Genomic DNA, 25,790 nt, shown 5'->3' with positions numbered 1-25,790 from the left:
TTCAAGTAAATATAATAATCATAATATAAAATACCATCAATGAATTTTAATATAAGGAAAAGCGAGGGTGACATGTGAAAATTTAAGTAGATAGAAATAGATTAGTACGGCCAATGAGTGAAAGAAAAGACAAATCAATTGGGTGGGACACCTATTATTTTTAGCAAGAGTAGGGTCCATTTTGGTTGGTCTTTTGGCTTCTTACATGTAAGTTGTAACAAATATGTTGTTTCTTTCATTTGTTTTGGTAACGTAAAGTTGCACAGATATAGGACATGTGCCACGTACCAACTGGTTTCTTATGAATGGTGAGTGATGATGCATAGTGATGGGAATGGTATGTCCATGGCTACACTCAGCGAATTCCCTTTTTTTTTTTTAAATCCTGACGTCCACGCGTTATTTGACTGAGTTTTCCCTTTCAGTCCGGCTTTGACTCTGTCTACTGCCTGTTTTCGCTTCTTAATTTTCATTGACTCGTGACTATCGTTTTTGTATTTTGATCTCAATGTTCCGTTATTTAATATTTTTTTAACTTATTTTCTTTATTAAAAATAAATTTTACTTTTAAAATCATTAATCACGTGATTTGTCGGGAGAATATAGACTTAATAAAGATTCAAATTGTAAAAAAATTCACAGTCCGAAAATCTTAAAATGCTAGTAATTGTTTAATCCCTGGTTTCTTTTAACAAAGAACAGTCAATTTGAATCATTATTCAATAATTTATTATAGATATTTATCTTTCTTTTTTTAAAATCTTTATTTTTATATTTAATTTTTATTGCGCGTATGATTCATAATGTACTTTTTCATACGCGTGGCATTTATGTTGGTAAGATTAGAAGTATAATTGAACCGAGTCAAGTTGATACAGTGAGAAGCTCGAGCTTGACTCTTAATTTACCGTTCGATATTCGATTCGAATTTCATTTTTTTAGTCTGAGTTCGATTCGTTATCGAATTCAAACTACTTGAATTCACTTAATTAAGTTTGAAAATATGTAAAAATAAGCTCAATTCTTATACTCGACAATAGCTCGATTATTTGTGCTTAAATTCGAGATATTTTATTAATTAAAATAATAAAAAATTTAAAATATAAAAATTTGATTAGACTCGCGAGCTATTCGAACTGAGTATAAAAATATTTAAACTCATCTCAATCAATGAGTCGAATTACTTGAACTCGAACTCAACTTAATAATAATCGAACCAAATTCAAATTTTATTCGAATCGAATCTGAATAATTTATGAGTACTAATATATTATTTACACCCATGAGTAAGATATTAACGAGCACCTTCAAAAAGTTTTATGAAAGTTAAGATTATTACTAAAATTTAATAGTTTATTAATACATCACGTTATTGTTGATAGTATATTCATTTTCATTTTCTTTGTAACTTAATCACTTTCAATTTACTCCTAATCTTAAGATTTTGAATTTTGAATTATTATTTTATGGATGTATACAATTTACAATTGTTGTCATGGAATTAATTAATCATAATTTAAATTTATATTGAGTCCATTCAAATTTTATATAAAAATTATATTTATAAATTATGAATTTTTATTTATATTTTTTATTATAATTAGATAATTATAAAATTATAATAAAAAATTATAAATTTTTTATTAATTTGATAATTATATCATTGCACACATAAATTTTTAAATCAATTTTATAATTATATCATGTCAATAGTAAATATTTTCATCTCGAAATCTTTCTTTATTAAACAAATTTTAGAACAAAAGTTCGTAATTAAACTCAGAAATGTTGATATTTATTTATTGTTAATGGTTTGCAATTAGGAAACAGTGAAAATCTCATAGTATAGCTCAAATAATTCACTGTATCTTTGCAATTTGCAAAATTTTATCATTTTTTTTTCCTTTGTTAAATTATTTTTCCATGAAAATTTTCGTTGGATTATGAATCATCTCAACTTTATTAATAAAGCAATTACTATTACAACCACAAGCAGTCTAAGATGAACCAGAAATTTTCTATCAAAATCAGGTTGTTTTTTGGACTGACCGCTTAATATTATTAAAATATCAAACATTAGAGAAAATATCTAAGGGTCATTTTCGGTGGGACATTTAGATATCAAATTAAAAGTCAAACTTTTTGGTAATCTGAATCCTAATAAAAAAAAAGAGGGTTTGGAAATTCACAAGAATTTTGGGAGATTGTCATGCTTTCTAGAGATTGGAAAACATGAAATCACGCGTAAAAATATCATTTAAAAAAAATCTAGAAAAAGCCAAATTAATCTCTTTTCTAATTGACTGTTTGACTATTTCATTTTCCTACGTTAATCATGGGTTGGCTTTATGGTGAAGTCAGTATTTGGGGCTGGAAAAAATTTTCACCGACACGCTTTCAAGAAAAAAATTTTTTTTATTTGGGCACGTCAGGATTGAAATATTTGGTTTTCTAAGTAAACTAATCAAGATTGGTATTTAGACCTAATAATTTTATGTATGTATAATTTAATATATATATAATATAAAAATTATCGTATTATAATTTTTATTAATATTTTATATATGAAATATATTTTTTAATTTTTATAAAATTTTAAATCGTATTATTTTTATTTTTTATTGTATTTTTTTTATTTATAGTGAATTATATGGGCCTTGGGGCTAGGCCCTAGCCAAGGATACTGTTGGCCTGCCTGCTTAAAATAACCATTACCAAGTAATTAACTGCTACTACATGTTTCAATGCCAAGATTCAAGGAACTCAACCAGGGAAAGAGTGATTCCATTTCTCATTTGAAACTGAAGAAAAGGAAAAAAAATCAGTAAGAAATCACAAAGGAAAGAAGATTATTCCTTCTAAAGCATACGAAATTTAATAAGAAAATACGAGACCAAAGATTTAGATGCAAGACATGCTTAGATGGAGGGTTGTCCACACACGCATGAAAGCAGCACTGGAACTCCATAACTGTTACCATCATTCTTTCCATTCTCAGCATCTGGACCATGACAAGAACTTGATCGAGGAGGGGCAACGCAGCCATTAACAAATAGGGAGTTTGATTCTAAATTAGGTTGAGCCAGGGCAAGCTCATCAGGGCCATAGACAGTAGCAGGATTCTGGTTCCTTCTATATTCAACGGCAGCTCTTCTTTCCACCGCGAGGAAGTGGCCAAGTGATGGAGCATTGGTTGCATTAACATTCTCAGCATCAGTATTATCCCTTGAGCATAAAGAAAAGAACCAAACTTTTGGCCTGTTGTTTTTGCTCCTTTTTTCTCTTGTTTCTTCATCTTTCCTTCCTCTTACAGATCTTTTTGAGAGTTCCAATATGCTAGAAACACCAATTAGGCTCCCAAGTGTAATGCTCTTGTCATGGAAAAAAGACCCAGTAGACTGAAATCAAGCAAAGGAAGAGTTAATAGTCGAAAGATCGGTGCATTTTGGGCGAACAGGCTTAGATCAGTATGAAAAGTACAAATTTCTAATACATCCAACTACAGAAGTCACTAGAAGTAAAGATGCTTTATTCACAGTATTCTTTCTCAAAAATATTTCTTCTATCGTCATTGCGAGAAAAATTATCACACACTCCAAGTGCCTTTAGGCCAGAACCAAATCAAAGACATGGTGAAAATTAGAAACTTTATTTAGCTGCTTCATGATGTTTTGAAACAATTTAGTATCGTATCACATACAAAATAGCAGGAATAGTATGGAGCTCAAGAATCTTACTGAATCTTAACAGATGCTGAGAAAATTTTGGCCCCAATTATTGCTTTAAGTAACATTTTTAACACTATTACTGCAAAATTATATTGGATAAAAACTTATGATCAAAGGTTTACGCAACTACTTGTACCATTCTGTCGACAAAGACGATACCATAAGACATGGCGCCCTTTCTTCAGAAAATTATGATAATATCATGAACTAAAAACAACAAGCTAAATACATTCTGGAAGTTGAAATCCCTAGCATATTTTTCATTTTGTTTGAAAAAAATATACTATCACATTTTACTCAAATATGTCCTTCATCTGACATCTGATGTAGAAAGATCCAGTATCAGTATTGCTCAGTGTGATGACATCACTATTTGTAATCTACGGCATCAGCACAATACAGAGGTCATGCTGGCTACAGTTGTTGCAATTATTAAGTGCTACTAGCACTTGGAGACCTCACTCTGAATGAAAGCACCAAATACCACTCCACTAATAGAACTATGGCAGCTAGAAAGCACCAAATCAGGTTCAAGATGCTAACCCCAAAAGCAGGGCTGTAAAGGAGTCTTTATTTTTAATTACTAGCTACTATCTAGCAAACATGGTAAAAAAACCAGAATATTTATTCTATGGAGTAGGAGAAAAGGGAGTTTGAATGCTGCATTAATATATACTTATTGCCCCTCAAAAGAAGAAATGATTTAATATCAGTACTCAATGTTCTTGCAAAATGGGTATAAATTGACTGTTCATCAAGACATTCACTACACTCTAAAGAAGAAAAGAAAAATCAACAAAAACAATTCTCCAGTAAAATTTCAAAACTACCAAACATATTTGTGCTTGGAGAAAACAACTGAGAAAAAACCAAAGGGCTACAATCAATCATGAGTGATAGTGGTCTGTGGATATGAAAACCTAGAAGAAAACCTAAGACAACTGCCAAGACACGACCAATGAAAAAAAAAGTACTAATCTAAGCAAAAAATTTTAACCAAAATTTCTGTAGTTCCTTCTGAGTCAGTCACTGACCTCTGTGTCTAAATCTGAAGAGGAATCTGTAGATGAAGTTGGAGAACCGGTGAGTATAGTGTTGAATGATATTGATCCCGAGTGATCATGGTTTCTAGCCAGCCCAATTCTCACATTCAGGGGCTGCAATCCCAGGGGCCAGCCTTCTTCCTGAAATCAAATCAAATCAGAAATGTGATTCAGTACCCTCCAAACAATCAACATCACAGTCGATAAAATGAACAAGAAAGGAAAAAAAAAAAAGAACTTATAATAAATGTGCTGAGAAACAAAAACAACGTGACAAACAAGAACTAGACACCTTATCAGAGAAATTATAAGAAGAAAACACAAGACCCACAATTATAAGATAAGAGAAATTTAAAAAAATTCTGAGAGACAACCCATGAGAGAATATCCGAAAGGAATAAGAGAGAAGACAAGCATTACCTGTTGAGCCATGTATCTGTCAAATTACTTTTGAAGTTGGATGTTTGCGTTTGATTGATCTTAGTAAAAACGATAGTCACCTCCAAGTACTAGATATGAAATATAAAAACTACAGATTACCAATAACTTGAGCAGGTAAAGAAAACTAGTTATAGAAGCTCACATGTACAGTAGTTTGAAGAACAATATGGGTTACATATCATAAGAGAAAGTGAAAGGACAGAGTAAAAACAAGATGAAGATAGATAGTCAAAAAGGGTAATAAATGAGCAAGGAGTCTCATCATTCGGAAGCATTCTTTTCTTTGCTTGCTTTCCTTCGTTTTGTTGACTAGAAAAGAAAAACAAGATCATTATGTGCTTTGAGAAAAATAGTCCACGAGAAGTGCAGATGCTGTCCCATAAATTTACTTATATGCCCAACTTGAACTTAACTATGTTCTTAAAGACTGTAAAATGTTTGCCATTGATAAATGTTGTAAACTTGAAACTTTGTGATCACAAAACAGGGAAAAGTTATTAATAGACGAGGTTAATTATAATTTAAGCAAAGGAAACAAGAGAACATTGATTTTTTTAATTTAACATTGTCAGTGATTAAATCTAATCATTAAAACTTAACAATTCATCACTTTAATAACAATCAATTACAATTTTGTAGCCATGCATGCTTCCACATGAATGAAAGTGTAACAATTAATCTTAATAACTTAAAGGTAGTATCAGCTTCATTTGTTGAATTCATGATTTTTTTTTTTTCAAAATGTATCTGCTTGACAAATTTTCCATTAATAATAAGGAAAACTCGATTTTAAAACAAAAAATTGTGATTAGAGTTGAGACAAAAATATTAGGGTAAAATGGTAATCTGAGAATTTCATGATGAGGTGAGAGACATGGAGGATCCAAGGAAATGGAAGGAAAGGCGACAGCTTCTGCCCTGGTGGATGGCAATAACAAGCATATATGAAAGAAGTCTTGATTTTCTAAATCTCAATCGAGTATGTACCTTCTCCTATGGTCCACAAAACAGTGGTGTCAGCCCAAGCTTTTAACGTTGGGCCCACAATATATGGGCCTCAAAGAACCCAATCAACTGCCATTTTCACTGTATCTTCTGTGTCAGGACCCAAAAGGAAACCATATCTTCATTATTCAATTCACATAATCTGGTGGTCTAATTAAAAACAGAAATTGTGATGTAGCAACAGACAATACCAGGGTCCACCTGGAACTTTACAGCAAAAGTTTTACTGTGTCTTTTAGTTTATTTTTTTTCTTCACTTGGAAAGTGATTTGAGTTGGCAAAGATGTAAGACATAGTAATTGGAATAGAACAACTCTTTTTTGCATCATAAAAGTTACTTGAGTACGATTCTTCTGCCAGATTAGCTTGCAGAATGGATAGAATATATATTCTTCCTACTAAGAACAACAAGAGCCTATCCCTATTTCAAGATGTAGAGAGTTATACTGAATGAGGAAAAAAAAAAACATTTCCTTTCTGATGCAATTGAACAAGTCCAAAATGAGGGGAACGTGAAAGATAACAAATTAAAACCTGTTAAGCAAATTAAGATTGTGGAGGAAAGAAAGTGTATTTAGAGCAATGACAGATTAACCAGAATGATGCAACGTAGATGCTGGTTGCGCAGGGGCTTTGTAGTATTTATATTTTAGTTGTCAGGTTTTATGATGAGTTAAGCTTTTTGTTTTGGGTACACAGTGTTGAGGAATGTCCAACCCACCCGGCCCAAAATCAGCCCTGGCTTTTATCATTGGGCAAAACCCACAACTTGGCTGACTGTTAGGAGCATGAACGAGCTCAGCTCATGGGCTAGAATTTGAAAGAATAAACTGCTCTAGCTTTGGGTAATTCCCTTGTACATGAGCTCAGCCTGATGCTCATGCCCTTTTCTGAAAGGCATGACGGGGGCTAAGTTTTAGGGCCATTGGACAATTTCCAGGGCCGAATTATAGTTTTTTCTCATTAGAGCTAAACATTTGTACAAGGGGACAGACTTTCTGACAGATTATCTGAGAAGAATTGCATCCTGCAGCACATGTTATTAAAGCCCTATGAGAAAGCTAGCAAGCATTATTGTATGCTATCCATGTGTAACTACTGTCAGGTCGCTTGGAGGAAGATGAAAATTATTCTACCCTGGCTGGTTATATATTTTCACTCTGGATTCACTATCTAATGTTTTAGGGGGGAAAATATATATGTACATATATTTGTAACATTTGTATGAATGTTGTAAGATTAACATTTATCAGAATGGGTTCATTCTTTTTTTTATGGTACTGGTTCTTTGGGCCATATTAAGATTTGCTTTTATTATAAAATATCTTAATTTCATATAAAATAAGGTTTTGTAATATTTAAGGATGTGAAATTCTATGGTTAAAATCACTTATTAATGAAAATTTTATTTATATATTTATATTTTATAATTATAGTTTAAAATCCAAGACAGTACTACTCTTTTTCTTTTGTTATGGTTTGTTATGGTTAATACAGGGGATAATTTTTTTTTCACAATAGAATACATTAACAATTATTTCTGTATATTCAAACTTAAATCGTGAACAATTTTTGTTGTTTGAAGCAGAATTAATGTGCGAGTAAATTTTTTAAAAAAAATAAAGAAAAAACTTAAAACATACCACCATATATAGTATTATTTTATTTAATAATCCACCACTTAACCCTTCAAATAATAATATTCCAATCCTTCATTGAAGAACACTAAAATTTGGATAAATTTCCTTTACCATCTGCTATGACTTGTATATGATATGCCATCTCAAATCTCATGCTGTAAAAAAAAAGAAAAGATAAATTAAAGATAAAACAATTAAAAAAAGATCCATTGAATTTAAAAGGGTGAGTGGAAACAGCTAGAGTGGCCCGTACTTTGCAAAAGGCAGGTGGTGGTGGATGGAGCAAAAACTACCCTGAATTTAGAGATAGCATCTGGCTTATATGGCCTGTGGCCTCTCCTATTTACTGCCATGATAATTTCTGCCATCAGAAGGAATATCCTATTTGGGTTTGCTCAACCAACTGGTAAAAACAAAGGAGTATGTTTGCTTTCCTTGGGAAAGTCAATGGCATTGGCAACCCCATTTTCTTAACTCAAACAAAGTCAATGCAATCCATTTTTTTGAGCACTCAATACTCATCAGAAAGGAAAGAAAAAGAAGACTCTATTTTCGTTTGATTCAGAAACTTTGAGATAGAGAACCCAAAGTGACAAAGTCTATCTACCTTTTAGCTGCTTGGTGGGGTGCAGCCAAAATCAAGAATCCAATGCTCAAATCTATGATGATTTGTACTTCAGCTTTGATCTTTTGCAAAGTCGTTTTATGGTTTTAGATCTGGGTTATGTGACAAAACACCAAAAACAGGAAAAAGGAACACGAACAAACAGATACTAATACGTTAAAACGAAAGCTGAAGATAGCATTGATGATGAGAGAAACAGTATTGTTATCTTAATTTAGATAGAATGCAATTTTTAAGTGGGAATTTCCACACCAAAAAAGGAAGATAATAATAATAAAAAGACAAACATGATTCTAATTCTTCACAGAAATACATTGTACATATCATATCATTTGAAGTCACTTCCTTGTCTGACTTTCTTAATCTTGTTCCCTAGATCTGCAAGAAGAGCTGGAGGAAATAAAGACTCAATCTCTTTTGTAAAATCAAGTAGGATTCTCGGGCGAAACGCTTTTCGTTTTGGTGATATTGGGAGAGATTTTGGTTTTTTTGGTGCAGGTGGACACTTGAGCATGACAGGAATTTTGTGATCCAAAGATGTTGGAGTCTTGAACCCATCATTTTTTGCATCTTCTTCACCATTTTCATGAACCTTGAATTCTCCTGAACATGGCAATTTTAACTCCACTGGAGCCATCAGCAACGTGCATTTGTCTTCTTCTTGTAGTACTCTCTCTTCTTTTTGCTGTTGAGGCTCATCATCAACATCTTGAAAAGTTGCAATTTGACACTGATCATCTTCTTGGAATTCTAAAGGAGGTCTAACCAAGAAACTGAATTCCATGGTACTGCTTACATCTTTATTCTCAGAGAGAAACATCTCAGAATTGGACACACCCATGAATGAAAATGGTTTTAATTTTGAGTACATGAAGAAACTAAGATAAAATACTAAAGTACTCAAGAATTAATGAACCCAATGTCTCAAACTGAGCACTGAGAAATTAACCTAGGATCGAGAAGTGGTGAAGGACAAGAACAAAGATCCGAATCGATCAGCAGCTAATGCAAGCAAACAAAGAAAAAGACAAGAACTGAACATGAAAGCCTAGAAGAGAAGAAAGAACCTTGATGATATAAGGAAAGAAAATGCCAAAGAGTTTAATTAATCACATCACCATCTTTCTTGATTGTTCACTGATTTGTTTTCTCTCAGCTTTTCTTTGGAATTTAGCTCGCAAGATGTTTCTGATGAGAAAGGGATAGAAAGAGAGAGATAAAGAAAGGGAGCTGAGAGAGGCTTCGAAAACCCACTTTGGCGAAGGATCCAATACAGCATATATAAACACAAACCCACACAAAAATTTCTCTTTCACTCACTCTTGGCTTATCTTTCTAAAAAGTCTCTTTCTAGCTTAGGTCTCTTTCTTTTTTCTTGAGAGAGTGAAGTCTCTTTCACTCTTGCAAAAAGCTTCAGCCATATTAACTAAGTACATAAAATCTCGTTTAAGCAATCGCTTTTTCCTGATCTCTGCGAACTTTAATGCATCAAAGCACGTGGTTTACTACAGGGGATATCACTATGGTTTATAATTATAGGTCTAGCAGGATCATTTTCTCGCGAGATTTTTCCATTATTTCTCATTATTGTTTGTTTGTTTTCTAAGTAAAGTAAAAGAAATCCCATGTCTTTGTTGTAAGTTTTGTGGCTTTTATGAGGAAAATGTCTTCATGGGGTCGCTTACATTGGCCGCAAGGAGACATTGTCGGGTGTCTGGTTTAACCGTGTAGGCCATGTTTGGAGCTAATGAGCTCCACTCCTTGACATTTGTTGCTGCTTTCGGATCTCTTCCAAGGAAGCTGCCAGGGATCAATGGGTTCTAAATGATTGCCAACCGAAACCTGAAATATTTCTCTAACAATATCATTGCCTTTGATTTTACTTTGCTTTCTTAATGGCTTCACATATTAATCACTAATCATAATTGAAGCCATAATTATAAGATATAGCAAAGAGCACGAGATTAATTATGTACGATTCATCCCAATTACAACATACATGTTTGACAAATTGAAGAAATTAAGCCAAAATTACAATTCTCTTTAGATAATTTTATTTATGTAAAATTTCTTATACATTAGCAATGAACTATTAACTCAATGATAATAAAATTGACTCTAAAATTAAAAATTTTGAATTCGAATCTTAATTATAATCTTAAAAATAAAAGAAAAATCTTATATAATTTTGTCACGCATTATAAAGTTTGAGAAAACTATATCAATGTAGAAATATTATTGACATCTGGCTAAATTAAGAGATTAGAAATGGGTACAAGCTGGACAAAAAGGCTAACAATGTGAACTGATTCCCCAAAACCATGCCCCAGATCCCATCATGCTATTAATTAATTCAAGTCTTTTTGTTTCCACTAGATTTCCACCATATATTTTGCATTAGAAAGCTGCCCGTCATGCTGAATGTTTCCACTTGGGACCCACTGCAGGCCATTTTCATGCCCATGGTAAGCTTTTGCTTCGGCTTAGGATTCCTGCGCTGGATATGGGGGAGACTGCGGGGAGACGGGACAGGGATATGCCTTAATTAGATTCATTTCATACCATAATATTTAATTTGCTTTTGTAACAATATTGGCAATAAAATTAATTATTAATATATTATAGTATTCTATTTTTAAATGTTAATTATATTAATATATTATAGTATTATATTTTTAAATGTTAACAGTAGTACGATTAGTTAATAAAATATTAAAATTTTAATTTTAATAATTATAATTTAAATCAAAACATCTCAATTAATAAAGTAAAAATTATCTCTTCAAATGACAGGGTACTATATAATGCGATAAAATAAAAAATGTATAATAATTAATTAGCGGTAGTGTAAATTCTTGAAATGATAACATCACGATATGAATCGACGGGAGAAGTGGGGGACCCAATTGGATTGCATGGATTTCACCATCACAAAAAGATAGAAAAGGGCTTCCAAACTGCGGAAGGCTCCCACCCACCTTTTTTTTTTTTTTTTGGCATGATTTTCTCATTATTCCCTATATTTCTTTGAAATCCAAATTTTGGGCATCCCTTTTTTTTTTTTGTTTTCCCTCCTGCATTTGACTTTAAGGTTTACACACAATTCCAATATACCAGGAAAAATATTTTAGAAATTAACCTATAATTACTTGTTGTGCCTTCTCAAATTTTTATTTTACCCCCTCTACTCTTTATTTAGAAGAAACCACTTCATTTTTCCAAACAAATTATCATCTGTTACTTCAATATAATTGACGTCCATTGATAAACGGTAAAAAAAATGAGGGGGTAAATGAAAATAGACCAAATTACAGGACAGCAAACTGCAAAAACCCAAACTATATATATATATATATATAAAACATGGAAATGGGTACAGAATTTATAACGTAGTTTATAAATGGTAGTTTGATTATATAAAAGAAATAGTAAATAAAAATGGTATGATAATTAGTGGGGTATGTTAGCTATATATATATAATATTAATATAATATATTAATATATATATATATATATATATATATATATAAAAGTGAAAAACACACACTCTCATGGCACATAATTGCACCTCATGTTCATGCTTAATGATTTTGCTTGCCATCTTCGATCATCATGTCCCCATCTCTAACAATCATCTCCCCACCATTTTTGAACTTCCCCCCTCTACCTTTCTTCTGCTTTCCGTATGCATTGCTTCTTATTTCTTTACTTCTTTTTTTCTTTTTTCCTTTTTCCCGCCATTAATTCATGTATTTTTTCAACATTGGATCGGCGTTGGTAGGGTTTTGTTTCATGAGATAATATCACCAAGTCATTAAAAAAAAAAGTACTATAAATTAATAAATTTGTTCACACACTAAAAATAGTTTTCTTCATCTTTTTGATCTAATAATTAAAAAGTTTTAAAAGACATATAAGGTAAGAATTTGAATCTCACCATCTCCATCCCATCTCCTATCTTGTGGACAAAAAAAATAATTATCTTAATTTTTTGGGTTAAAATATTTTAATTAGTTTTTTTTTTCTTATAATACGATTAAAGGTATCTTCAACCTTCGTCTCCGTACCTTGATTGATAAAAAAAGAATAGATCATCTCTTTATTAACTAGTTAACTCCTTCTGAGTATTTTTTTTGTCCTTCTTTTGGTACTACATATATATATATATATATGAGAAATTATTAAATATATTGACATTTAAGTTTTTAATTCTATAACCTGAATTAAGATGATAACATATGTTATTTAGTGTACATTTAAAAAAGAAGCTAATTTAAAAAAGAAATAAATATCTGTCACCCTTTTAATCTCGTTTGTAAAATTAAAAAATTTATAATATATCAAATAATATATATATATATATATATATTACATGCATCACTATATTTTTTTATAGCATTAATTTGCTTCATGATAGTTTTAATTAGAGAAATTGAAGAATGAGAGTTTGCAAGTGCCGAGGATTGAAACTCTAACCTTGTAAGAATGAGATGAGTGAATCATCTAAGTTAAATCTTAGGTTTATTATTATTTTAAGTTGGATATTGAGATTTCTCATTCTTTGTAGATAAGACTTGAACATTAAAGATTTAGACATTTATAAGCTAATAATTAAGTTAGGGTCATTTTTAAACCATGAACATACAGTTATGGCCCGCACATAGACCTCCTTAAGGGATGCTTTTATTGATCTATCCATTCTTCTGCTCAGACAAAAGAAATAGATGTGCCAAAATTTCACATAATGTTTGTAGGACCTTTAAAATATTCTTACATTTTCCCTTTTTTTCTTTTTTTTTTTTATGGTCCATAAAATTTATCAATTTATTGGTTTCCTAACTAATGATTCTGATCATATTGGGTTATTATGATCATATCAACTATCTAAATTTCATAATATGAATAGCAGCCTATTTCCTCCTTTTCTAGACCATAACTTAATTTATTAAGAATTGCACTTATTAAATTTTATTAAATATAAATATTTTCAAAGAAATTATTATGTCGAGTGAATCTAAATATATAAATAATGTTGTATCAGTATTATATCAATAAATTACGCGATTATCGTTAAATATTAATATTAAAGGTGTTTTGTTTTCGAGTGTCAAGCAGCGTTTTTGGTGAAGCAAAGGGATGATTATAACATGCAAAATTTGCGCTATAATTTTCTTTTCCCTGTGTTCCCCTATTTTGTGGGGGCAAGAGAAACAGGGCTCAGTGATTTTCAGTTGATGCGAGTCTAGTGGCTTGGAAGAAGACTCGGACTCATTTTCAAAGCGGTTTTGATTGTAGATTAAAGTCCATTGCTCATTGAGTGGGCTAGGACCCAATGAGCAAGTAAACTCCAAACCTAATTTTCAGTCTTGGTAGGCTGGGCTTTTTGTTAATAAGACCAAATAGTGTGCTTCGATTTATATAAAGTTTTTTTTTTTTTTTTTCAAATAAACAACTCGGGGCCCATGCAAATAAAAAAGACAAAAAAGAGGTAGGTGTTGACTCGGTTGGAGCATTAAGTTGTTCGTTTTAAAAGTTTTTAAAGAGATATTAATATGTTGGGCAAATTTAATGCAAAAGTGATGTGGAATATTAAAAACTATTTGATAATATTTTTGTATATTTTAAATAAATAAAAAAATGAAATAGATAATTTTATTAAACTAAATCATAACATTTTTAAGTAAAAAAAAAAAACTAAGTAAAGAATTATTTTTGTTAATTAAAAAATGAATAAAATCTATAAAAAATTTAGACAAAATAAAAATATGAGTGTAAAATCATACAATTCCACTTAGGGTGGACAACTCAATTCGTCTCCAACGAATTTCAATCCGATTCGATCTTATAGGATTGATTTTTTTTTTTAAATCGAATTTCGGGTCGAATTGGGTAACGCTAAGAAAATGTCAGGTTTAGATTTTAGACAAACCAGACTCAACCTGACCCGATATTATATAAAAATAATTTTTAAATTAATTTTTTATTTTATATATTTATATAATTATATATTTAAATATTTATATTTAAAAAATAATATTTTATTAATTTAAGATCAGATCATATTAGGTCGGATACTGTTTATATAAATATCGGGTCAAATTCGAGTTCGAATATTAAAAAAATAAAAAAATTAGATCGGATCGGATTCGAATTTGACGGGTATAAAATCGGGTCAAGTTTGAGGTGAGCGAAAATTCATCCGGATCTGATTCGTTGCCATCCCTAATTTCATTTATAATTTTTTTAAGTTTTTTATTTTTGAAAAGTAAAATGAAAACGTAAAAAAATTTTATTAAATATTTGTTTCTAAACATTAGAACTTTTTTTGGAGAAATTTAAATTTATAAATTTGTTTAAAAGCTAAAATGAACTTTTCCCCTAAGTTAAAAATTTTCGAGTTTAAAAGTCAAACACGCGTCTTATGCTTTTGCAATAATTTTTTTTTTTTTCATAAGCAATGCTAAACACTCACTCGATTAGCTATCATTAGTTTTTTAATCACAAAAATATTATGTGAACCATACATAATTCATGATTAAAATTGGATGATTGTAAAATAAATTTTAATTGACTTACTCCTAAAATAATTACTTTGTCTAGAAGAAAAACACAATACAGTAGAGAACTATTGAGATTTACATAATTACTTTGCATAGATTTACCAACCAACTATCTCCACTTTCAAACACTATACTAATTTAGTTAGGCATTTGCCTGATTGCCTCAATATTACACATTCAAAACCTTGCGTAAAAAAAAAAAAAAAAATTATAAAATTTAAATTTTCTTTTTTTTTCAACAATAATCAAAATAATTAAAAATTATTAATGAGTCGTTATCTCAATGATATTGAAATTATTTAAAAATTAAAAAAATTCAAAACCTACCCATAACTTAAAAAACAAAAGAAAAAAACTTAATAAGTTTTTTCTCGAACTTTTTATCCAAATAAAATTCAAAATCAAAATCACTGGTAATTTTTTTTATTAAGTTTTAATTTAAATTTAATATATAAAGTTTCTAAATCTTTTTTTCTTGAAAATTTAAAGTGAAAATCCTTATAAAAAATAAAAAGGGAAAGTTTTACTATCTTGTTTATAATCTGACTTATTTTTGTTAATATTAATGAAATAACGAAGACATATTATATATAGAATACAAAGAAAATTATTTAAGATGGATGGGAAACCGGTTTTACCGGTTTTTGGCGCTGTTGAAGCGCTCCTTAACCTTGAAACGAGCATACAACCGAAGGACCCGGTAAAAATTTTAAAAACAACCAAGAGGCTTTCCATTCGCGTTTTGAATTTAAAAAAGTTCATCATTATTCACTTACCATTTATTTTTTTAAATTCTCTCTTGGAACCCAAAGGGCGGGGCAGCCGGATCATCTTTCTCTGGTTTTCCTTTTGCAATTGCTTTTGCGCAGGTGATTTCTCTTTCCCTTCTGTTTGTTTCCTGAGAAAATAGAGGAAAAAGAGAAAATAGACAATAAATTGATATTTCAAGATTCCCGTTTTATTATGTAATATTACTTATATTGTTGGTTTTTTTTATCTGATTTTGATTTGGCATTTTGATAATTTTGTATGAATTGTATGTATCTGTTCTTGTTTCAATTGATTTAATGGTTCTTGTTTGTAATCACTGGATAATTTGTGATTCTTTACCTTCTAATGATTGGATCTTGGATGATTTATAGTTTCATTTTCACTCATGTTCAATAAATTAGCTTTTTTCTTTTTGTGTTTCTAATTTTTTTATCAATCAAAAGGGATTCTGTTCTCTAATTAATTCATTGTATTATTTATTTGTGGACCAGGAATTTTCTCACAAATTTTATTTTTCATATGTGGGGATGCTTTGATGTTATGTCTTGGCTCATAAATGACTCAAATCATGGTTGTTGCATTGTGGACTGCTTCCCTTATTGTTGTGAAGTTGATCTAATTTTGATGTTTTATTTCAGCTGGTGATACAAGATGGCAGATGGTGAGGATATTCAACCACTTGTTTGTGATAATGGAACTGGGATGGTTAAGGTATCGAATCAGGATACTCTTGTCTTTCATATTTTTATGAGTGATCTGGTGTTCTAAGCTGTTGGTTTTAGATTTATGTGTGATATTTTTCAATGATGCCTTTTGCTCTATTTAGGCTGGATTTGCGGGAGATGATGCTCCAAGGGCCGTGTTCCCTAGCATTGTGGGTCGTCCACGTCACACTGGTGTGATGGTTGGCATGGGTCAGAAAGATGCATATGTTGGGGATGAGGCTCAGTCCAAGCGAGGTATTCTAACTCTTAAATACCCTATTGAACATGGTATTGTTAGCAACTGGGATGATATGGAAAAGATATGGCATCACACCTTCTACAATGAACTCCGTGTGGCTCCAGAAGAACATCCAGTTCTTCTCACCGAGGCACCTCTCAACCCAAAAGCCAATCGTGAGAAAATGACCCAAATCATGTTTGAGACCTTCAATGCTCCTGCCATGTATGTTGCTATCCAGGCTGTTCTCTCCCTTTATGCCAGTGGTCGCACAACTGGTAAGCAATTGATTACTCTCAATATCATGGATAAAACTCGAGTTGAACAATCTCAAACACAAATTTGCTCTTTAGTTCAAAACATACTTAGCATCCTGAAGGATTTTGTTTGCAGATTAATTAGGGGAAAATGTGAAGTGACCTCAAATTGGTTCCTATTTCTTCCACTTGTCCTGTTTCTATTGATTTTATGTTCATATAGTGATTTTCATAATGATTATAAAGTCTTCGTCATCCAACACCTATAACTTATACTTAGAAATTAACATCAGTATCTTTGTAATTTATGTGTACCCTGCCAATATTTCATCTATTAACTGTCCTCTACGATACTTTATGTAGGTATTGTTCTGGACTCTGGAGATGGTGTGAGCCATACTGTCCCCATTTATGAAGGTTATGCCCTACCGCATGCCATCCTCCGTCTTGACCTAGCAGGTCGTGACCTTACAGATGCCCTAATGAAAATCTTGACTGAGCGTGGTTATTCATTCACCACTACAGCTGAGCGTGAAATTGTGAGGGACATGAAAGAGAAGCTGGCATATATTGCACTTGACTACGAGCAAGAGCTCGAAACTTCCAAAACTAGTTCTGCCATTGAGAAGAGCTATGAGTTACCTGATGGCCAGGTGATCACAATTGGTGCTGAGCGTTTCCGATGCCCAGAAGTCCTTTTCCAGCCTTCGATGATTGGAATGGAAGCTTCTGGCATTCATGAAACCACATACAATTCTATCATGAAGTGTGACGTAGATATCAGGAAGGATTTGTATGGAAACATTGTTCTTAGTGGTGGAACTACCATGTTCCCAGGAATTGCCGACAGAATGAGCAAGGAAATCACTGCCTTGGCCCCAAGCAGCATGAAAATTAAGGTGGTGGCTCCACCTGAAAGGAAATACAGTGTCTGGATTGGAGGCTCCATCTTGGCATCTCTTAGTACTTTCCAGCAGGTATTATCTAACTTGTGATGCCGAATGCATGTAGTTGCTGTTCATATAACAGACTAAATGCTTTTACCATTCATATAAAAGTGCTTTTTATTTTTATTGTTGAGGAGGGCATTTGGGACATATGTTTTGCTATTTTTAGTATTTTCTCTCCATTAGCTTCTTCTACTTCATGAATGGTACTTTGCCAGAAATAGTTTGTTTAATTCAACATCTGAACTAAACAGTATTCATATATCTTCCTTCTTGCTTTTCATTTTCACTCTAGTAAGCTTCATACACTGTACTAAAGACATTTATTCATTGTAATTGGAATGCAGATGTGGATTGCTAAGGCAGAGTATGATGAATCTGGCCCATCTATTGTGCACAGGAAGTGCTTCTAATTCTTCAGAATGCAGGAGGCGTAAAAGTAATGTCTTGTTTTTTGGCAAACCAATTTCAGCTCGCAAGTTTTTGATCTATGCTGTTTCTCTTAAATTTTCTTATTTTTTCCCCCTATTTCTCATATTTTCTTAAATGTTCATATTGTCGAAGCAATGAACTATTTGCACCGTTAACTCACGAATAACTTAGACTCATTTGCATTCTTATTCGCAATTGTTGTATGCTTTTAATGCAATCCCCCACGGCTAATTTGCCAAACGCTTCCTCAAATCTCTCATAAATTAAAAGGGCTTGCTAGTAATAATTAAGGGTATAATCAATCGAGTTTAAATCAATACCAAACTCGAGTTTGAATTTGATTTTAAATTCGAAGCTTGAAACTTGATTCGAATTTGATCGAGTTTTTTTTTTTTAATTCAAACTTGACTTAAAATAAAAATCGAATTACTCAAACTCTTAGATTCGATTAACATGTAAAAATAATTTTAATTTTTATATTTGAATAAAAATTTAATTATTTATGTTAAAATTTAAATTCGAATTCAAAATATTTTATTAATTAAAATAATTAAAATATAAAAAATTAATTAAATTTATGAACTATTTAAATCAAATATAAAAATATTCGAATTTAATTCGATTGATATAATATTCGAATCAAATTTAAATTTTATTTAAATTGAATTTAAATAATTTATAAGTATTAAAATATTATTTATATCTTTAATAATAATGGGTTATGAATCACTTAAACAATAAGGGCATCATTTTTATCTAAAACGTGTTTACTTAAAAAAAAAAAAAAAAAGGAAAAAATTAGAAAAGACTACGAAAGATACAAGCGTGCTAAAATACCAAAAACGACATTTTCCAAACAAACATTTGGTCAGTGGCAGTGCCTATTTGACTAAAACCAAGCTTTGAACCTATTTTCTCTGGCAACTGCTGTCATTTTCACGCCAGCTCATTTTTCTTTAACAAAGTTTTGCACCAGTAACCTGCTTCACTAGTGAAAACATATTAATTTTTAATTATATCTATGTAAGGGTAGGTAATCTTGATTTCTGTCTTATATTGTTCATGATAAGCTTCAAGTTCAAATTAAACTAAATTTCAAAAATAAAGTTTTAAACACAAAGAAAAAAGATATATGAGTAAAAATTAAAGTTTATTTTTTGGTTAGTATTTGAGATCGATTGTGTTAATTAAAATTTATTTAAGGTAATTTATTTTTTAAAGTTTCTCCTACTATTGTTTAAGACAAACACATTTTTCTTAATTTTTCCTAATATTATTTAACAAAAATAATAAAAAAAAAAGAAGAAAACACATGGTAAAACCTATGTAACCAAATCAAAGAGGCTTAGCTTAAAATCAATAATTTAGCTTAGTTAAATCACTCAACGGTATTTAAAAGTTCAATTTTATAAATTTAAAATTCAAATTTAAACATCTATAAATTAAAAAAAAAAAGTAACCATTTTTTTCTCAAAGTTGCAGATGATCATTCATCTCAATAATTCAATACATAAATTTTCTACTTACTCCGACAAATCTCTTCTCTCTCTCTCTCTCTCTAATCGAGTCAACAGAAAAGTCAAGCCTCCTGCCTCCTTTCGCAGAAACTGTAACCCAGAAAAAAAGAATCTTTTAATTCCAATTTCCATCCATAAAATTGAAAAAAGATCTCACTTCTTTTCATCTCAATTGCGAAACATTGTCATGAAAAGACCCCTTTGAGGATAAAAAAAAAACCAGTGAACTTCTCTTCTCTCCCAAACTAAATGGAGCTCCTAAACCCGGCCCACCTGCCTCACCAGGACCCGACGCGAGAACCCATTTCAGGGTTCAGTTTCAGTCGTGAAGTTGACCGTCCGGCGAGTACCCGGTTGTCGGAAATAGCAGAGGAAGCTGGTGGAGTTGGCGCTGGGGAAAAAGATAAAGTTTTTGTAGCAGTGGGAAAGTCGGTCGAGAAAGCGGTTAATTTGATAAGTTGGACATTGGGGCGGTTTGGTGGTAAAGATATTTGTTTGCTTCACGTTCACCAGCCCTCTCCACTGATCCCCACTTTATGTAAAACCTCTCTCTATTTGTCTGGATACAATTTTGTTTTATACTATGACTTTGTTGGGAATAGTTAGTTAATGTTGGGTTTTCTCTGCTTTTTATGTTTTTTTTTTTTTTGCGTGTCTTTGATGAAGATCATTGTTATCTTCAAATGGGAAATGTTTTGTTTTTTCAATTATGTTTTGGGGTTTTCTTTCTGTTTTTTTTTTTTTTTAATTATTATTAAGAAAAGTAAAAATAAAAATAGATCATGCCAAGAAGAAGGAATGAGTTCCCAAAGACAATGAGGAAGTTGTTAAAGTATTTGTAAAATGGACTAATTTGAGCTGAACTTAAATAAATTTATTATTAACTTCTGGGTATTCGTTGTTAAACTAAATGTGATCCATGGTACTTGTTGGATTCAGTATTCAGATCTCTTTCCTCGAGCAGTCTAATAAGTTACTTGTTTCATGTAAAGTTTTTGTTAATAATATATTGTTGGTTGTCATAATTTGGCAGTGGGGAAACTACCAGCAAGTCAAGCCAATGATGAAGTTGTTTCTGCTTATAGAAGGGAGGAGAAGGAAGAATTGAAGAAGCGTTTAGAAAATTACTTGAGTGTTTGCAGAAAATTAAAGGTATGGTATCTCTGTTTCTCTTCTAGGCCAGCAGGTTTTTTAATTTTGGGCTTCATTAGGGAAATTGAATTCTACAATCTGTAGCGTATGAATTATATCATAACCGCCAAATATGATTGAGACGAGACTTTCTAGACATAAGAAATTTGGATGTTTTTGCTTTATCAGAACCTTCTTTCTTCAGTCAGTTTTAAGTGATTATAGGTTTAATCTTATGAGGAAAATTCGGATACCTTTGCTGTGTTCCATGATTTAGTGGCCTCATTTTCAAAGAATTCACTTTGCAGGTGAAGACAAGCATTATCACCATTGAAGCTGACCAGGTTCATAAGGGAATTTTAGAACTGGTTAAGAGACACAGTATTAGGAACCTTGTTATGGGTGCCACACCAGAAAAGTAAGTACTCCTGTCCAAAAATTGAATTTTCACCTTTCCATTTTTGAAATATTCCAAATTATGTCTGCTTTTCTATTTTTAATGTGCAAGACTCTTACTTCTTCTGCATTTCATTTCTTTCTTCTTCTTCTTCTTCTTTTTTTTTTTTTTTTCCTTTTTTGAATGAGTGACTTTAGAACATATTGTACACTAAGTCTAGTATGGAGATTTATTTTTGGGATAGCGCAAGTGTTTATCAATCATTTCATCTCTCCTCCCATTGGGTGCAAATAATAGATCACTTAGGTTTTGTTCCCGTGGTGTGCTTAAGAATAATCTTCACCCTTGGCTTAATTCAGTTGCAGGATGATGAAAAAGAGCTCCAGCAAATCAAGTTATGTTGCTAGAAATGCTCCCTGCTTCTGTGATATATGGTTTATCAACAAAGGGAAACTTGTGCGGACAAGGGAAGCCTCTGAAGACCCAGGTTCTTTGCCATTAGTTGTTCAAGCCACTACTACTGCACAAATGCTGGCTAACTCACTGCCACGTAGTAAGGTTGACTCTTTAGTCCACCCAGAAAATCTTCATTCTAAATCTGCTCAAAGTATAACCTTTGCCGGAACTACCCCATTGACTGAGAGTGAACCAGATCATATGGATGTGTCCCTGACACCCACATTATCTAGTTTTGCCACTAGATATTCCCCCCACTACTATCGGATTTTCTCTAGCCCAAGTTGTACTTCTGGCTCCGAAAGTGCTTCTTCTGAAATGACATTGTCTTTAGATTCTTATTCAAAGTATGAGGAGGAAAGTCTATGCAGTCGGCTCAGAGAAGCAAGTATGGAAGCTGAGGCATCAAGGAATGAAGCATTAGCAGAGTCACTGAAATGCCAAAAATTGGAATCAGAAGCTATTGAAGCTATCAACAAGGTAGGTATCCACACTCCATTGAAGGGACTTTGATTGTGTATCTTGCAGTTCATTATTTCAATCAAGCGGGCGATTTATGGCATCTTTTGCAGTGCATTTCTCTTATTTCATTGCTGTTTCATATTGTTGGTGTTTCATATTATGGTATTAATAGACTTATACTGAAAGCAAGAGAACTTGGAATGAAAATGCAACCCTTTTCATCCCTGCTTCTTAGCATGTTCTGAATCTTTTTTCTGTTGGCTTTCATGAAAAGTATTAGTTAAGATATAAAATGAATTTGATTGAATATATTAGCAAATCTGCTTACAGAGTTTTTAGGGATTCTAAATTGGAACACATGATGATAAGGAAAGTAATATAAGTAAGGTTAAACTTTTGGATTTTGTTGGGTGTTCTTCTAAAAGTTTAGAGATCTGATTCTTTTCAGCTCAAAGATTTTGAATCTGCCCATGTTCATGAAGTTATACTTAGAAAACAAGCTGAGGAAGCCCTTAGAACTACCATGCAAGGACAAGAAAAGCTCATAAAAGAAAAAGAAGAAGTAACAAGAGAGCTACAGAAGACCATGAGAAATGTTGCTCTACTAAACAGTCGTGCTCAAGAAGCAAATTGTAGGCATGATGAAGCTGATGGAGAATTGAAACTTATCAAAGCATCCATTGCAACTTTACGACAGGAAAAGCAGAGAATCAGACAGCAAAAACTGGAAGCTGTTCGCTGGTTAGAACGTTGGAGAAGTCGTGGGGAAGCTGGAGCTGCTACTTGTAATGGTTTCATTGGGCTTGTCGAAGATTTGCCTGAGTTAGCTGTATTTTCATTGGCAGATGTCGAAGCTGCAACATGCAATTTTTCTGAGAGCTTCAAAATTGGAATGGGAGGACATGGTTGTGTTTACAAGGGGGAAATGCTGGGTCGAACTGTTGCTATAAAAAAGCTGTATCCACATAACATGCAAGGGCAATCAGAGTTTCGGCAGGAGGTTGCCATCTCTATCTCTCTCTCTCTCTCTAGCTTCCTCTAGCAGTATAGTTGTTTTCCCTATCACAATAGAAACAAGTTTGTGTTGATTTTCTTCTGTGCCACTGCTTCAGCAATTGATTATTCTTTATTTCCTTCTCTTCCACAAATGCGCATGGGTTGTTTACACCTTGGTGTAACCCAAATTTATCAAAATTTTCTGCCTGTGAGAAGACTGCCTACTAGTCTTTGAGTTTTAATTTTTCATTATATATACCCTACTAGTCTACAGTTGTAATTTTCTGTGTAATAATATGTTTGTATATTTATGGAGCAGGCTCAAGTTCTCAGCAAATTACAACATCCTCATCTGGTGACTTTGCTTGGTGTATGCCCTGAAGCCTGGTCCCTAGTATACGAATACTTACCCAAAGGAAGTCTCCAAGATCGGCTTTTCAAGAAAACAAGTGTTTCTCCCCTGACATGGGAGACCCGAGCTCGGATAGTAGCTGAAATCTCTAGTGCTCTTTGCTTTTTGCACTGTAACAAACCTGAAAAAATTGTCCATGGCGATTTGAAACCTGAAAACATTCTTCTTGATTCAGAATTAAGCTGCAAGATATGTGATTTTGGTATCTCAAGGCTGGTAACTGAGGATACTCTATATTGCCCAAGTTTCCGACGTAGTAGTGAGCCAAAGGGTGCTTTTCCATATTCAGATCCAGAGTTTCATAGGATTGGAGTCCTGACTCCCAAGTCTGATATTTATGCCTTTGGGTTGATCATTCTACAGATACTCACTGGGAGGCCACCAGTTGGGTTAGCAGGTGAGGTGCGGAAAGCTGTGTCATGTGGTAAATTAGCATCAATTCTGGATACATCAGCTGGAGAATGGCCTACGTTTGTGGCAAGGCGTTTGGTGGATCTAGGGCTGCAATGCTGTGAGTTGTATGGTAGGGAGCGGCCTGATCTAAGACCATCTCTGGTGAGGGAACTGGGGCAGTTGCATATCTCTGAGGAGCGGCCAGTGCCATCTTTCTTTTTGTGCCCGATCCTTCAGGTGAGCGTCTTCCAGTTCATATATGACAATATCAAATAATAGGAGTTTAGGACTCTTTCAATACTCATTGATGACAATGTCACTTAAATGAATTAATTTGCCAATGACCTAATCAGGTCGTTTTGAGCTGCTTTTGACAGTTCGCTTGAAACCTAGTTAATAGCTTAAGCTATCTTCAATTTAGTTGGATTCCTTTTATAATTCCTCTAAGAGGTGATGAATTTGTTTTTTAGCACTCTCAACTCTTTTTAACCTTTTACCTATCCTAAACTAGCGTAGAGTTTATTTTAATTTTTTGGGCCAGAGAATTTATTGGAATTTCTTGTGTGGTTTTTTGACATCTCCAAGTGTGTGCTGTACTGCACACATAATTACTCACACACCTTTCAGCACAAAGAAAGAAATAACCTCTTGCATAAAAATGAAACATCTGGAAGCATTACTTTCAAACTAGGATTTGGGCTTGTGGATAGGTTGTAATTAGGCAGAGTATTGTTTATGAAACTTGAACTTTTTGAAACTCTGGAAAGGCTCTAGGGATACTTCCGGATCACAAGTGCTACTGAAACTCTTTACAGCCTAAGCTGCTTTGAGCCAAATTTTAGTTCAGGACTCTGACATTTGAGGTGCAAGGCTGCTTAACATCTTATTGGTATGACTTTGCCATACGATATATCTCACACGTAATATGTTCTTTTTTCCAGGAAATAATGCATGACCCTCAAGTGGCAGCAGATGGATTCACATATGAAGGAGAAGCCATACGTGGCTGGTTGGAAAATGGCCGTGAAACTTCACCCATGACCAATTTGAAATTGAGTCACTTGCATCTTACTCCTAACCACGCATTACGTCAGGCAATTCAAGACTGGCTTTGCAAAGCTTGAATTCTTTCTATTCCGTGCATGCATGTAGCCTATGTTATAAGTGTATATAGTAGCATCCTAGCTTCACCATTGTAGATTATGCAACGATTGGGGATTGGTCACACTGATTTCTTTGCCATCAAGTTAGGCTTCATGCATCATGGTTGTGTACCCAAGTAGCCCAACCAAAAACATAGGCATTGACCAAATCAGAATGAGGGTGTCATATAGTGTGCAAGAAACGGATTCTAAGAATCTTTGTTTGGCATGGACAGACAAGCACTTGGAAGTCACAGGGTGTTGGTATACTATAATGTGCAGTCATCAATGATAGAAAATTCATTTGTTTTACCTTGTACAATGATCAATATAACTATAAAAATTAAAGTTTGAGGTTGTTTATGGCTTTGTAAATTATTGGAGGAAAGGATGCTGATTTAGATGTATCAATCATATATGTTCATATGTTGTAAGTCACTAGTATTTTGAAGGACAATCAGAAACCTTGTATCTGATTGTGTGCATTTTATC

General features: G+C 32.6%; 4 protein-coding genes across 4 annotated transcripts; 2 read left to right on the top strand and 2 right to left on the bottom strand.

The window, feature by feature from the left end:
- Nucleotides 1-2,753: 2,753 nt before the first annotated feature.
- On the bottom strand, nt 2,754-5,514 carry LOC111285655 (uncharacterized). Its single transcript, XM_022875208.2, has 3 exons — nt 5,192-5,514; nt 4,763-4,912; nt 2,754-3,398 (listed from the first exon to the last, which is right to left on the bottom strand). The coding sequence occupies exons 1-3, from the start codon at nt 5,201-5,203 to the stop codon at nt 2,919-2,921; spliced, it is 642 nt and encodes a 213-aa protein (XP_022730943.1). The 5' UTR covers nt 5,204-5,514; the 3' UTR covers nt 2,754-2,918.
- Nucleotides 5,515-8,636: 3,122 nt separating this feature from the next.
- Nucleotides 8,637-9,957, bottom strand: LOC111286084 (cyclin-dependent protein kinase inhibitor SMR10-like). Its single transcript, XM_022875872.2, has one exon. The coding sequence runs from the start codon at nt 9,351-9,353 to the stop codon at nt 8,811-8,813; it is 543 nt and encodes a 180-aa protein (XP_022731607.1). The 5' UTR covers nt 9,354-9,957; the 3' UTR covers nt 8,637-8,810.
- A 5,779-nt stretch (nt 9,958-15,736) lies between these two features.
- Nucleotides 15,737-18,488, top strand: LOC111285188 (actin-like). The gene is made up of 5 exons (XM_022874485.2): nt 15,737-15,912; nt 16,453-16,525; nt 16,641-17,034; nt 17,377-17,990; nt 18,308-18,488. Exons 2-5 carry the CDS (start codon nt 16,466-16,468, stop codon nt 18,371-18,373), a joined length of 1,134 nt encoding a protein of 377 aa, XP_022730220.1. The 5' UTR covers nt 15,737-15,912; nt 16,453-16,465; the 3' UTR covers nt 18,374-18,488.
- A 1,586-nt stretch (nt 18,489-20,074) lies between these two features.
- Nucleotides 20,075-25,783, top strand: LOC111286677 (U-box domain-containing protein 33-like). The gene is made up of 7 exons (XM_022876798.2): nt 20,075-20,447; nt 20,943-21,061; nt 21,349-21,458; nt 21,797-22,373; nt 22,804-23,355; nt 23,671-24,393; nt 25,098-25,783. The coding sequence occupies exons 1-7, from the start codon at nt 20,159-20,161 to the stop codon at nt 25,278-25,280; spliced, it is 2,553 nt and encodes an 850-aa protein (XP_022732533.2). The 5' UTR covers nt 20,075-20,158; the 3' UTR covers nt 25,281-25,783.
- The last annotated feature ends 7 nt before the right edge of the window (nt 25,784-25,790 follow it).

Source organism: Durio zibethinus, chromosome 6 (genome assembly GCF_047325235.1).
Source record: "Durio zibethinus cultivar Kanyao isolate XHJ-2024 chromosome 6, ASM4732523v1, whole genome shotgun sequence".
Taxonomy (NCBI): Eukaryota; Viridiplantae; Streptophyta; class Magnoliopsida; order Malvales; family Malvaceae; genus Durio; species Durio zibethinus.
This window is presented reverse-complemented; position numbering and strand designations above follow the sequence as displayed.